Source organism: Protomyctophum bolini (assembly GCF_963924005.1).
Source record: "Protomyctophum bolini genome assembly, chromosome: 7".
NCBI classification, from domain to species: domain Eukaryota; kingdom Metazoa; phylum Chordata; class Actinopteri; order Myctophiformes; family Myctophidae; genus Protomyctophum; species Protomyctophum bolini.
In genome coordinates, this window is record NC_137868.1 from 43,648,605 (window position 1) to 43,662,177 (window position 13,573).

Genomic DNA, 13,573 nt, shown 5'->3' on the forward strand with positions numbered 1-13,573 from the left:
GGCAGAGTAGAGGAGGCAGGCAGAGATGGAGGAGGAAAGGCCATACTTGGGCATGTTGTAGTTTTCTAATACAGAAAGAGCATGTAACGTAATGCATGTGGTTGAAGTGGTTCCCAATTTTTTTCATGTCAAGGACCCCCAAAAAATATTTAGGCCTATGCCAGGTCCCCCATAAGAGAAGATTCTCAACCCGTTTAATTTCAAGACGCAAGATGCATTAGTCTACGGACCCCCAATTTAATGGCATTTCTATCTCTGGGACCCCCAATTTATATTGTAAAATCAATGTTAATTTAACTTGGAACCAAAATTTGACCCGTTAGGGTCCGTTCCATTTGTACACTTTACAGGCCCATAAGGGTCCATTTGGTTCCAAACTATCATTTAGATGGGGACCCCCTGGAACTCCCTCAAGGACCCCTGGGGGTCCCCGGACTCCACTTTTGGAACCACTGATGTAATGCCATGAGCATATCATTTCATACACAGTGGTGGAAAAATTAAGTAGCCTAAGCTACTCACATTTGTTACTTAAGTAAAAGTAGCAATACTGCAATGTAGAACTACTGTATCAAAATGTACTTAAAGTACCACAAGTAGAAAGTACTCGTTATGCAGAATGTCCCATTTTAAAAGTAAAAGCATGATAATAGTGTAAATAAATGAAAATGTAAAATGAAATGTAAATGTAAAATAGATTAATTATTTTATTGGTTACTTTATAGGCATATTAACTATTTTGAAGATCATAATAATCAAAATCTACAAGGTAACTAAAGTCTTAAAATAATTGTAGTGGAGACTGTGGAGTAAGAAGAGTACTGGTACAATATTTGCTACTAGTAAGTAATGGTAGTAGTAGTAGTAGTAAAAGTAATGGAAATTGGAAATACACTCAAGTAAAGTGCAAATACCTCCAAATTGTACAGTAGGCTACTAAAGTAAAAACGGAATATTAAAGGTATGTATTAGTTAAAACAGATATGGGGTCTCTCATCTCTCCCAGACTCCAGCTCGTAACTATTATAAATAAAAATGTATTACATTTTTCAGGCGGGTTGTCAATTTAATGCAATCAGGTGAGGCATTTTAATGTTCGGTTGCAGAATAGGTAGTCCTGTTATGTAACATTGGACAGACCACAGTGTTTCAGATTCTACATGTGAAATTGTGTGTTGCCTCCACCTAGTGGAGAGAAACATAATTACACAAGAGTAGATTTATATTGTTCCGATTCTCATGGACCACCAACTAGTACAGTACTGTCCATTTTCACAACTCTACTATGTGGTATACTCTCAAAGTGGGGTTCGGGGACCCCAAGTGGTCATTCAGGGAGTTACAGCACTGTCCCCAGCAAAATGATTGAATATAGAATCAAATCTCACATCTACAAGTTTCATTTTATCGTTAAATACAGCTGGAGGTTCTTGACATGACAATGCTTGAGAACCGCTCAACTGTCATTCATAAATATACTTTGTCATTTTAGGTGTGTGAAATGTAATGTGCCAGTCTGCCACCTTGTGTACCAACCTTTTACAGTCTATATGGTACCAACAAGGGTCCTATTGTATTCCAAGGTATAGCACATATAACATTCAAAACACATTAGTCAAGTCATGCATTTGATCATTGAGCATCACTATTTAGAACCAAATCAGTCCGTCTGCTTTGGAAGCACAGGATACAATGAAAGACTTCAAACATAAAATAATTAATCATTTTAATATTATAATGGATTTAAACAATGGACAAACGGTCAAACTCATCGAGTGGCGTACACATTTCAACAGGCCACATTTTTAGGGAACGGCGATGGTTAACTTACACCAGGAATTGGAAAATACATCCTGTATATTTATTTCTTTTACATTAATGCTATATTATAAATAACATGTGTTTTGCCAATTATTTGGGGCCAACACGCAAAATCCTCCCTGCACACAGGTTGGGAATCAGAGGACTCTCCATAATACAGTACACAGAATGCAAATACATCTGTACAGCTGTCAATATACTATAGAGCACCAAAGTCTGAGAGGGCGGTATAGGGCGCAAATCCACAGGTTCGTGTACTTTTTATTTGCATTGTAGATCGCCTTAGTACTGTGTTTGAAATGTCATCCCGGCCGCTTCACTCATTATGGATATGAAGAATCAACTGACGAGAAAACGCTATTGTTACTGCTGCTGAGTTAGTTGCATTTTCGCTAGAAACAGACTATCATAATTATATGATGTTGCAAACGATACAGAGACAATAACGCCGAGACAGCATGTTTATTTTTGGACCACAATGCTTATATGAAACAAAATGACCCCATGTTGTTCTCCATACTGTCCATAGAGAGATTACTTCCGTGAACCAGGGCAGAACCAGGGGATTTCCTGACGAGTGACGTCAGGACTTCGGCGCCCTATAGCCTGCATAATGAAAAATGACATATCTGACATGGATAACATGAGCGTGGGGGAAAAAGGCAACAGATTTGTTGGGACTTCATCAGATCACTTTGGTACTGTAATTCACACAACACGCATTAACTCATCTCACAGTCATGATGAATGACAAGACAATGTTCTCACCTATGCACGGTTAAAAAGCACGGACGACGCTGATAATTAGAAGATGCAGTAAGTCGACAATCTCAAACTAAACGTCAGAAAAACTAAAGAACCACCAGGTACTCACAGGAGGTAAAAAGGTAACTTTAGTAAAATAAAAAGTGTGCTCACGGATCAAACGGCTTCAAGACATTTGAAAAAGAACAGACGATCCGCAAATTAAATAAATCGAGGTGGTTCCTCTTCTTTTTTCTTTTTTTACTCCTGAGTGCTGTTGTTTTTCAAACTAAATGCGAAGCAAACCAAAAGAACCCACAGACACGCACGAGAAGATTGCACATTTCAGGATGGCAGTATCCCTCTCTGTCGGTATAAGGACAGAGAAGCAGGCTTGTGACAACAAGAAAGAAGACCACAAGTTCAAGTCCCCAGGGTCCAGACTGGCTGAGGTGGTCTGGGACTCGGTGGGTGGATTAAAGCAGGTGCGCGTGCCCTTGAGCAAGGCACTATAGCCAGAATTGCTCCAGTGAATGTGCCCCCCCCCCCCCCAGTAGCCAGCGGTACAGGCCTGTGCATGTACTGGGAACTTGGGGAAGCCCCAAGCAATTATTGAAATGGGTGAACCATCACACATTTTGTTTTTGAAGAGTTTTTTTTACTTTTTTGGCTTTGGAAGAGAGCACAGGGCTTAAAGTTCTCAGTCCTGGGGACGGATTTCAGTCCTGGAAATGTCATAGGGGTCATTTGATAAGATCAGTGTGATTTGCAAAAAAAACATTTTCAGTTTTGGGATTTTCTTTTGGCTTTAAGCCCTGAGAGCAACTATTTTTTAGTATTTTATCCACATTAAACAAACATATTTGTAGGTAAGACTGTCTGAATATTATCAGTGCTTCCCTGCACACTAGAGCTGTGCAATATAGTATATCAAGATTGCATGAATTTAAAAAAATGCTATATTATAAAATAATATATATTATTACCGCTGCGTTTATACACCACGGTACTATAAACAAACTGTTTTTTTTCCTTCTGTATCTTGGCCACTCAGAGAACATAAACACTGGTAGCAATGCTAGACGCTGAGCCCTGATCTGTGTTAAAGAGGCATTCATCTCTAAATAATAGAAAATACTACTGTGGTTCTGTAATGTCTGATGTTTGAGGTATATTATGTTACATGGTTATGACGACACCCTTGCTTTAATGGTGTATTTAAGCATATTAACCATGACATTAACCCTGGTGCCCCTATTTCGGGCATGTCATTGCAGGTGACGAAATGCTTAAAAAACAGAAAATAGCCGGTCTCCAAGCTCAAACCGCGTCACATTGCAACACGGGTATGAGCTTGTGGATCGGCTATTTCTGCTACCCGTTGTACGACGACAGTATTATGAGCTGCTCAAATGTCAGCGTGCTTCACACACCACTACTGTACTTCTGTCTGTCTGTACCTCACAGTGTGTAGTGGTATATAACACGTCGTTTTGAGGACTGCATCGCACCTGAGTCTGTTGTCCTCTTCCCGTCTCCGCGTCCCGTCCATTTGCCGTCTGGCTCAAAGAGAGATAAAAAATAATGTGACGTACCGAACTTTAAAAAAAGTGATCAGTGTCGTTGTGACACAGAAGAACAACTCTGACCATCTTCGTGTCGTCCCTTATTAGGGGGGACGTCACACTGTTCCGTTGTGTCCCCAGATCCGAGCGTCCGATGAAGTGACAGCAGTTCAACCAAAGCGCTGCAACCAGACTTATCCATTTGAACAAACAGGAGAAGTGGAGTTGAAGTAAAAACAAAACAAAAAACCAAGTGTTCCACGGCTGCGTATAGGCCAGTCTGGAGGTCCAGGGGTGATACATGGAGTACAGTTTGAGTAGAGTTCTGTTCGGTCATCATCTGACCCCCGTCTTGACTTCTGGTGGCTTTAAATTCCTCTTCCAGACAGGAGGGATCTGTGGTCATCACAAAGAAGAGAACAAAAAATAAACGCAAACTTGTGATACAAGAACATAAAGGGTGATAAAGCTTGCACTGATAAGACAGCTGCCATATCAGATCTGTGTGCGTGTGTGTGTGTGTGTGTGTGTGTGTGTGTGTGTGTGTGTGTGTGTGTGCGTGTGTGTGTGTGTGTGTGACTGTGTGTGTGTGTGTGTGTGCGTGTGTTACCTGAGGTGGTCTAGAGGGTTCCAGATTTCGTCCAAGGAAGGACAGTAGTCGTCTCCAAATGAGCCCACTGCCCATGAACATGAAGCCAGTCACCAACCAGAAGATACGCGGGTCCTAGTAAAGGCACGCACGCACAAACACACACACACACACACACACACCCACACAAACGTCCGTGAAACGTTCATTCAATTAACCACCCATTATATTATGTTGACCGGTGTCCCCCAGGGCAGCACTAGTAGGTAGTACGTCACATGATTATATGGGTAGTATGGACTCATGTTATCACAACCCCTGGTGGGTATCAGTGCTTGGTATCACGTGACTGTCACAGATGTCAAAGGCTTTGAGCCCGGTGACAAACATACATTTATGTGTACCATGCTGAATCAATGAAATGTATTGGCTGGAATCCAATCCATCAAATAATGAAAGGGCCCTCAGCCTTCTAAATGCAAACCCTGATTGGACCTTCACAGGAAGTGACCTCACCTCCTCAAACGACGACTCCAGGTTCATTCCGAAGGCCACCCCGATCAGACCGAACAAGGAAAGGGAGAAGGTTCCCATGGTGAGCTGGAGATTGAGACGCATCATCACATTCCGATGGCTACAAGAGAGGGACAGAGACACATACGATCACTAGTTGTAGTGGCTGGGAATAATTCCCGAGAAATTACTCAAACCGGCAGGCTAAACCTGGGAGCTAAAAACAAACTGTAATGACGCGCCATCAGACAATGATAAAAATGTCCAAATGAGTTTAAAATGTTTACTAGTTATTCAGCGCACCAAATATTACAATACAATTTCCAATAAATATGTGCAAAGAATCCAAATTTAAACAGTGAGCAAACCAAACCAGAGCGAGCGGGTGGATACCTGCATTTGTAACCTCCTGGTGGCCACCCACAGAGACGCTCCCACCAATAATGAAGCGCCAATGGGGTGCCCACACCACACCCATCACCAACCAAGTGAAAATAACCATAACTTAAAGCACTCTTTGGCTCCTACACCAGCAGTTCTAGTGACGGACACAGTTATTGTTGTGTGTGCGTGTGACGTGCGTGTCTGAATAATGAAGTTAAACGAAAAATTGTGTGAGGCTAATTTGTTCCCTCCTTTGTCCTACAAGATTTTAACACAAAAGTGTAGGATAAATTTTTTATAGCTATGGTTCCTTTTCACTTGGAAAAACCTCTTCCGTTTTCCGGTCCCCAAAAATCAGTAACGAGAATGTGATCATCGTCTATTTAAGAGTCTTCAGAAGCATTCATATTTTAACCGCGTGGCAGAGACAATTTAGTATTGAGCTCCTAACATTGTTGCGTTGTTCAATCCACCTCAATCTGAGCCGCAATTCCGGCTGTAAAAAAAACCGTCTGTAAAGATTGGCGGCCCCTGCATAGTAGTGGCGGATATTGCTTACAATCTCACGATAGATATGTACTGTATCATGATACAGAGGCCACGATACAATATATACGTATATACCTGTCCAGGTTGATGAAGATGACACTCTCAGAGTCGTCGATCAGCCCTCTGAGCTCCCTGGCTTCGTCAGCCAGCTCCTGAGCCTGAGTTGGATCACAGTTCACATGACACAGTCAGTCAGTCAGCAGCACACGTTGTAAGCTAGTTACACTAGCACAGTGGTTCCGAAACTGTTTCTGTAGAGTGAGGCAGCTTGACTTGTACTGTTTGTAAGTTTGGTTGAAATTAAATCAACTGTGTTCACATGTATAGCTTCTGACTGGTTACCAGAGTGATTATGTTTACTTTTGTATTGGAGATTATGTAATGGGTATTGGAATTTTGCTGTAAATATTATGTAAATATTATGAATGTATCATTTTTTTGTATTTGATTGGGTGTTTTTTTTTAAACTATAGTGTGTCACTGTATTTTTTGTCTCAGGGCGGTCACACTCTTTTAACCACAAGGCCACTGACCTGGTCTAAACTTACACTGCGTGTGTCAATTAAGTTCTTGTTTCCGACGGGCTCACATTACACATACAGCTCGGCCTCAACATGACGACTTCATCTTACAATGTGACACAGTGCTTCTCAAAGTGGGGTCCATGCAGGGACCCTTGAGGTTCCACCCTCTCAAGTGTTATGGGGGTCCTTGACATTAAAACTTCTACATATCTCTACACTAGGCTCATACCTTGAGTATAGTATAGTATAGTTTATATGTGTAGTTTCATTATATAGATATTCCACTGTTACGCTCTTAGCTTACGCATGTTTCATGATAAATGCTTTTTATGTGTGTGATGTATTGCCGTGCTTTTTGTTTTTGCTTATTGTAAATCGCTCTGGATTAAGAGCGTCAGCTAAATGCCTACATTGTAAATTGTAATTGTAATTTTGCACTCAGCATCCTTGACGACCATACTCCTACCTAGTACCCATTTTTGTCTAGTGAATTTGTTATTATATTTGGGGGCAATATCCGGGACTGGTGTTTTCCTCTTGCTTGTCAATAAATATGACAGAAATACACTGTTGAAAAATAAAAAATAAAATCACATCCATGTGAAGTAAGTGGTGCAACTCCGTGTGGGGGTCCCCGGGGGGGGGGGGGGGGGGGGGGGGGTAGTGTACAGTCACTGTAATGTACTGGCACCCCCGAAAGCATCATACAGTGTATACAGTTAATACGTGCATGTGTGTGCGTGTGTGTGTGGCGGGGAGTGCCGTATTTGGTCAGACCGAAACCTACCTGCATGTAGTAGTTCTCTAGAAGCAGATCCATCTCCTCAGCGTGGTCAATGCCTAGACTGCTCTCTTCACTAGACACACACGCACACACACGCACACGCACACACACACACACACACACACACACACACACACACAGTTTTACCGTTTTATGCATACTGTACAATCTTATATTTCTTTGAACGTCGGTGGTTTGCTCTAAATAAGAAGACCTAAGAACATCCTATCATTTATAATGTACCAGTCAGGATGTAATGAAACTAGGTTTTGTACTACTTAGTTATAGTAGACTGTAGTCAAATCCGGCAGATCAGTCATCAGTGATTCTGAAACCTTTCCGTTTCAAGGACCACCACCGTAACATTAGTTTGCAATACACTGCATTAAAAGGCCTTTAAGCCATCGTGGGTGGGAATTACCCCTTTTTGGTGTTTTAAGCATTATGTTATGCTTTAGATATTGAACATAGCAGATCTACAAGCTCATAGGAGTGCCGCGCTACGAGCTTGTATAGGTCTGCTGTTTTTGAAGAATCGTGAAAATGCAGCACAAATCTTTGGATATAAATTCTTTCAGAGCCAATGTTTTTAACTCAAATCTTTGCTTCTGGGGGGGGGGGGGGTCACTCTAACAACATATTTTCAGACGGGGGTCGGCGGCCAAATACAGATAATTTTGGGGGTCCTTGACATGAAAATGTTTAAGAACCACTGACACATAGAAACATGGGTTTTTCAGAAAACTAGAAGACATTTGTAGAATCGTTCTCAGGTCTAAATGGTTAATATTATAACTCTTGTGCATGCATGCGTGCGTGTGCGTGTGTGTGTGTGTGTGTGTGTGTGTGTGTGTGTGTGTGTGTGTGTGTGTGTGTGTGTGTGTGTGTGTGTGTGTGTGTGTGTGTGTGTGCGCGCGCGCGTGTTACATACAACACTCTGGGATCGGTCCACTTGGTGAGGCAGAGCTCTTCGATTATCTCCTCTTCGTCCATAATCTTCAACAAAGAATCCTTGAACACCTTAATGTCCGTTTCCAACTCTGATAAACTGATGGGGAGAGAGAGAGAGAGAGAGAGAGAGAGAGAGGCAAACAGACAGATAAAACGTAGGTAAGTCGTAGGTAAGTCAGGGAGGCTTATTGTCGACACAAAAGAAAAGGGCATGAAATATTAATCAATGAAAGTGCATAGTGAAAAGTACAGACAGAGGCTTATTGCACACTTTTTGTTGTTATTATATTTAATTATATCACTGCGAGAAATATATTCGTACCCCCCCCCCCCAGCTATGGGACGTTATCAGCCAGGTACCTCGTATACTCTGTGTATAGTAGTGGTTGAGAACTTGAGCCCCAGAGCAGAGCTGTTAACATTGACCCGGTTGCTATGCAACGCCTCCGTCACCACCAGCTATGGGGACATTACAACTCCCGTCCATTTACCTCGGTTCAAAGCAGGAATTTTCAAACCTCCATAAGTGGGAATCTGGGAGAGCTGTCCATGGTGGTCGTCAGCCATCCAAAGTTTGGATGTCATTTGTGACTTTGTGGCCGGATCATTGTTGTACGTATAGTTGCCCATCCCCACCAGTCTAACGACCCTCGGCCATAGAAATGCTAATGTTTGGCTTTGTTTACGTGAGGAGATCGATCACCTTCTCGCCTGGTACACATACTGTATAAAAAAAACACCGCTTGCCTCTGTGCGTTCCTAACCTCGCGTCACCAGGCTTTCAGTGCGTTCTTGCTGGTGCGTTCACACGGGTAGTTGGAACGACGCCAAACGCGGTGTGAGTTGATGTGGAGAGCCTGCTTTTTGCTGGTGTCGGTCTTTTTAAGCTGACCTACAAGCCCACACTGTGTTTCCAAAAGCAGCTGTGGTGGGCTTACAAATCGCCGGGGCGGAGCTACACATACAACTGAACTGCACTGCATAACAGTAACGAGCAGACGAGACGACAAGAGAGAAGCAGTAGTAGCCAGTCGTTCATGTTTCACGTTCGCTGTTGTCATACCGTAAATTCATAATTATATTTAAGTTTCTCAAACGTAACTTTCAAGTGAACATGTGTGATTCAGCGTGTATTGAGAAGGAAAAAGGTGGTGGAACGGCTCAAAAGGATACCAGGAATTAGACCAATGAAGACTTTATAGGACTCCTCCGTTCCACATGGGACACAGAACCGTATTAGACGTTTTAGTCTATAATTTCGTGGGATCGCAGTCACTTCAGTTCCTTTGATGGCTGCCATTTCCCACCTGATGTTATGTGGGAGTTGTGACTGCTCCAGACCAAACCAGTCGACTGCTACTTTGCATAACGTCTTCAGAGTAGGACTTAAGTGTAAGAAGTGCAGGTCATTGGAGCATCCGTATCCTCCAATGACGATGATGCGATCCCCCACCATGCAGTGGCGCATCGACGGATATAATTCCCACTCCTTATTCATCTCCTTCATCTCCTTCCAGGCAAAGGTCTCTGGATTGAATTTCCACACATCGCGAGATGGGCTCGCGAAATCGCGAGCTATGTACAGCTTTCCCTTGTAGGCAAACGCTAAATGCTTGTAGCTTTCTTGTGGAAGCTGTACAGGGGGGATGCTCAGCCAGAGGTTGGTCACCGTATCAAACACTGTGATGGCGTTGCAGTTGCCCCCAGACACAAACATATTTGTCCCAATGATGGTGGCAGAGTGATATTCCGAAGCAGGCGGTGGGGTGCCTCTGGTGTTAATGAAAGACCAGACCATTGTGGTGGTGTCCAACTTGTAGACGTCATTGCAACATTCAGTCACCATCCAGTTCCTCCACTTTAATCCTCCAAAGATGTACATGGCCTTCCCCAGGACACAGGCCGAGTGGTTGTACCTCCCCTCTGGGACGGCGCCTGAGACCTTGGGCGTGAACCATCGGTGGACGACGACGTCGAACGCATAAAGGACGTTGCAGTAAGACCGAAATTTAAAACCGCCACCGCCCCAGAGGTAGGTTACGTCTTCCATCAGCACGGCGGTGTGGCCGCAGCGCCCGGCGGGAACTTCAAGTGGTACTTCTTCTCCTCTTCCAGGCGTCATCGGGGATATCTCCAGCCAGCGCAGAGACGTCGTGTCGAAGACGGACACGCCGATCCGATTGCTGTCGTTCGCGTCACACCCGCCAAACGAGTACACTTTGAACCCCACCGCCACAGATACATATTCATGGTCTAGTGTACTTTCCTGATACATGGCCCATAAAAACCCGGCATAAGTTAATACTAGATAAAACTGGGATAATGAAAATATGGTACCATTAAGACAACATATTATATCCAGTAGTATGCATAATATTATTATACAAAGCCCAGACAGACACACAATTGCTGATGTCTTTGCGTTGTCGCCGTTAGCAGAGCGTTGTGGACCTTGCCACGCAAGCATCTCACTGTGTCGAGTATGACAGATAAATCCTCTAAATTATGGATCCTCTCTTTCTTCCGAGAAGGATGAGGCTGGCAGGGCACTGCGTCAGGCACCCAGAACTTGAGGCAAGTCAATTGACTCTATGGGAGCCAACCACAGGGCAAAGCCAGGAGGGGAAAGAAGCGTATACCACCTAATGTAGACGTGCTGCGGCGCGGCAGCTCGGCTGACGACACTGCAGAGCTCAAGAAACCGATGTTGGATAGGAATTTGTGGAGGGCAGCGATCCAGGAATTCCGAGTTGGTGTTGGCTAGGCCTCACTCTCACAGCAACAACAAAACAACAACTTTCTTCCTTTTCTCTCCCTTTGCTCTCGTTTCAGCATCTCACTCTTTGCGTCTGTCCTCGTTGGCCGTCATGTGCATGGACTCACCATCGAAAGTCTTCGACAGCTGCACCCTATAAAATACTTCTCAATTAGGACTGGTAGTGTCTGACTTAGGACCCACCACAGTTGTGTCCGGTGAGAACATTACCAGGATGTTTAAATCTCTGACACAACAATATCTGGGTTGTCTCTCACAAGGAGCTTAGTTAGATACTTGACGGCAACTGCGCTCAATGTAAAATAACGATAATGTTTATATAGGGGCTTGCAGGATTCTATGTCATGACGACAATGCCAGTCATCTGTGTCCATATATGGAGTTCCATATTGACCTGATGTGACGTCAACAAACACTAGTGTCTGTCGTCTCTTTCAGCTCTAGGCCGGCCCGGTCCGAATATGGAGATTGTAATTCTATAGTTATAGTAAGATATATATATTTTATACCGTGGGATATTTGGAGATTTAGTGAGAACCTTCGTTACGACCACCCCACCCTCAGCTGTATAGTGAGGTAAATGGACGTAAACGGACGCCTCCTTAATTACATCATGAATGAATGGCCACAGTGTGTGTGTGTCTGTGTGTGTGTGTTACCTCTTACTGTTCTGCAGCAGTACATGCAGTTTACTTCTATCAGCAGACAGAAGCTGAGGATCCACCAGTGACTCTAGAGTGTCCATTATGACTGGGTGGACCTCGTTAAGACGTCCTTGAAGAGTGTTCACCTAAACACGCACACGCACACACGCACACGCACACACACACACACACACACACACACACACACACACACACACACACACACACACACACACACACACACACACACACACACACACACACAGTTCTCAATTGAAGAATCATGTTTGCCCACCTCAGACCACAGATTTACTTCACCCTAGCTTCCTCTCGCACACCCACACAACCGCACACACACATACACACACACACACACACACACACACACACACGCACACAGACACACACAGTCACACACACACACACACACACACGCGCGCGCACACATGCACACGCATGCTTACCCTATGCTGCAGGATGGCTTCCAGGGCTTTGAACTCAAAGGGCAGGGAGTGCGTCTGCGAGGCCAGCTGTGGGGCCAGTTCCCGGACCAACCAGCGCTCCAGAACCGCCACCCCGCGGAAATCAAACACCAGCAGACTGTGAGGGGTCACCACCGCCTTCAGAGACTGAGGACAGAGATATGGGAGACGGACGGGGTGGGAGGAGAGGTGGAGAGAAACGAACAAGAAAGGAGGTGAAATTAAAAGCAGTGATATCCAACCTTTTTTATGTTTCAAGGACCCCCATTTTAACATTATAGGGCCCTCCCAATTGATTCAATCTCTGTTTCTCTGGGATATCCCAATCTACACTAATACGTGAACTAGTCTGACAGTGTACAAATCAAACCAAATGGACTCCCGGGGAGGGTCCGTCCATTTGGTTCTTTTTTGTACACTCTCTGGGTTACAGAGGAGCACCGTAAGGATCAATTTGGTCCCGGACCCTAACTATCAATCACTTAGCATGGGAATCCCCTGTAACCTCCCCGAGGACCACTAGGGGTCCCCAGACTCCACGCTGAGAACCAGCTCATTGTGCAAATAGGAATATCATGCAACTGTATCCATGTGTCTATGAACAGAGTGGAAAATGCAAACCTATAGGAAAGCACTTTGAATCAACTCCCCCCCCAAAAATGTGCTATTTAAATAAAGATGACTTAACTGTGTATTCATTAGGCCTGTAAAAAAAATCGATTCGAGTTAGAATCGCGATTCTAATGCTGTCCGATTCAGAATCGATTCTCATTTTCCAATTTTCTTTTTTCACAAATGTACCTGTGCATGCAATGCATTATGGCCTGGGTTTCTGCATAGTGCATTTACTACCAGCTAAGCTAAGCCTGCCAATTGTATTTATTTTACACCTGTTTTAATACTAATGTATTGTTCTGGTATTGAGTGAGAAGAGATTTTGTAACTTTTGTACTGGTTCAAATTTGTGCAAGCTAAATACATGAGACATGTTCTTACTCTTGGATTTAACCTTTGTGTGTTTAAATCATTCAGTTGATAAAACCTTTACAATTATACAAGCTTTTTACTAAATGTAGGCTACTCTGCTTTCATGCCAGAAGACTGGAGTAGATCATGCTAAAATTCTATTTAATTGTTTTTAATAAAATAAAATAAACTGCTTTAGAATCGAAAAAAATATTTTTTGAATCGAGAATCGGAAAAATCGAAAAGATCGTTTTTGAATCGAATCGTCACCCCAAGAATCG

At 43.5% G+C, this 13,573-nt stretch overlaps 1 protein-coding gene across 2 annotated transcripts in view; it reads right to left on the minus strand.

Moving 5' to 3' along the window:
- Window positions 1-1,713: 1,713 nt before the first annotated feature.
- The window catches only part of mrs2 (magnesium transporter MRS2), a 51,034-nt gene continuing 39,174 nt past the window's right edge, over window positions 1,714-13,573 (minus strand). For both annotated transcript variants that reach the window (XM_080768019.1, XM_080768018.1), the window contains 8 exons: window positions 12,309-12,473; window positions 11,860-11,990; window positions 8,405-8,521; window positions 7,477-7,546; window positions 6,241-6,323; window positions 5,236-5,353; window positions 4,741-4,854; window positions 1,714-4,526 (listed from right to left, as the gene is read on the minus strand). In XM_080768019.1, the coding sequence (XP_080624145.1) occupies window positions 4,467-4,526; window positions 4,741-4,854; window positions 5,236-5,353; window positions 6,241-6,323; window positions 7,477-7,546; window positions 8,405-8,521; window positions 11,860-11,990; window positions 12,309-12,473 (858 nt within the window). In that variant the 3' untranslated portion in view covers window positions 1,714-4,466. The remainder of the gene's footprint in view (window positions 4,527-4,740; window positions 4,855-5,235; window positions 5,354-6,240; window positions 6,324-7,476; window positions 7,547-8,404; window positions 8,522-11,859; window positions 11,991-12,308; window positions 12,474-13,573) is intronic.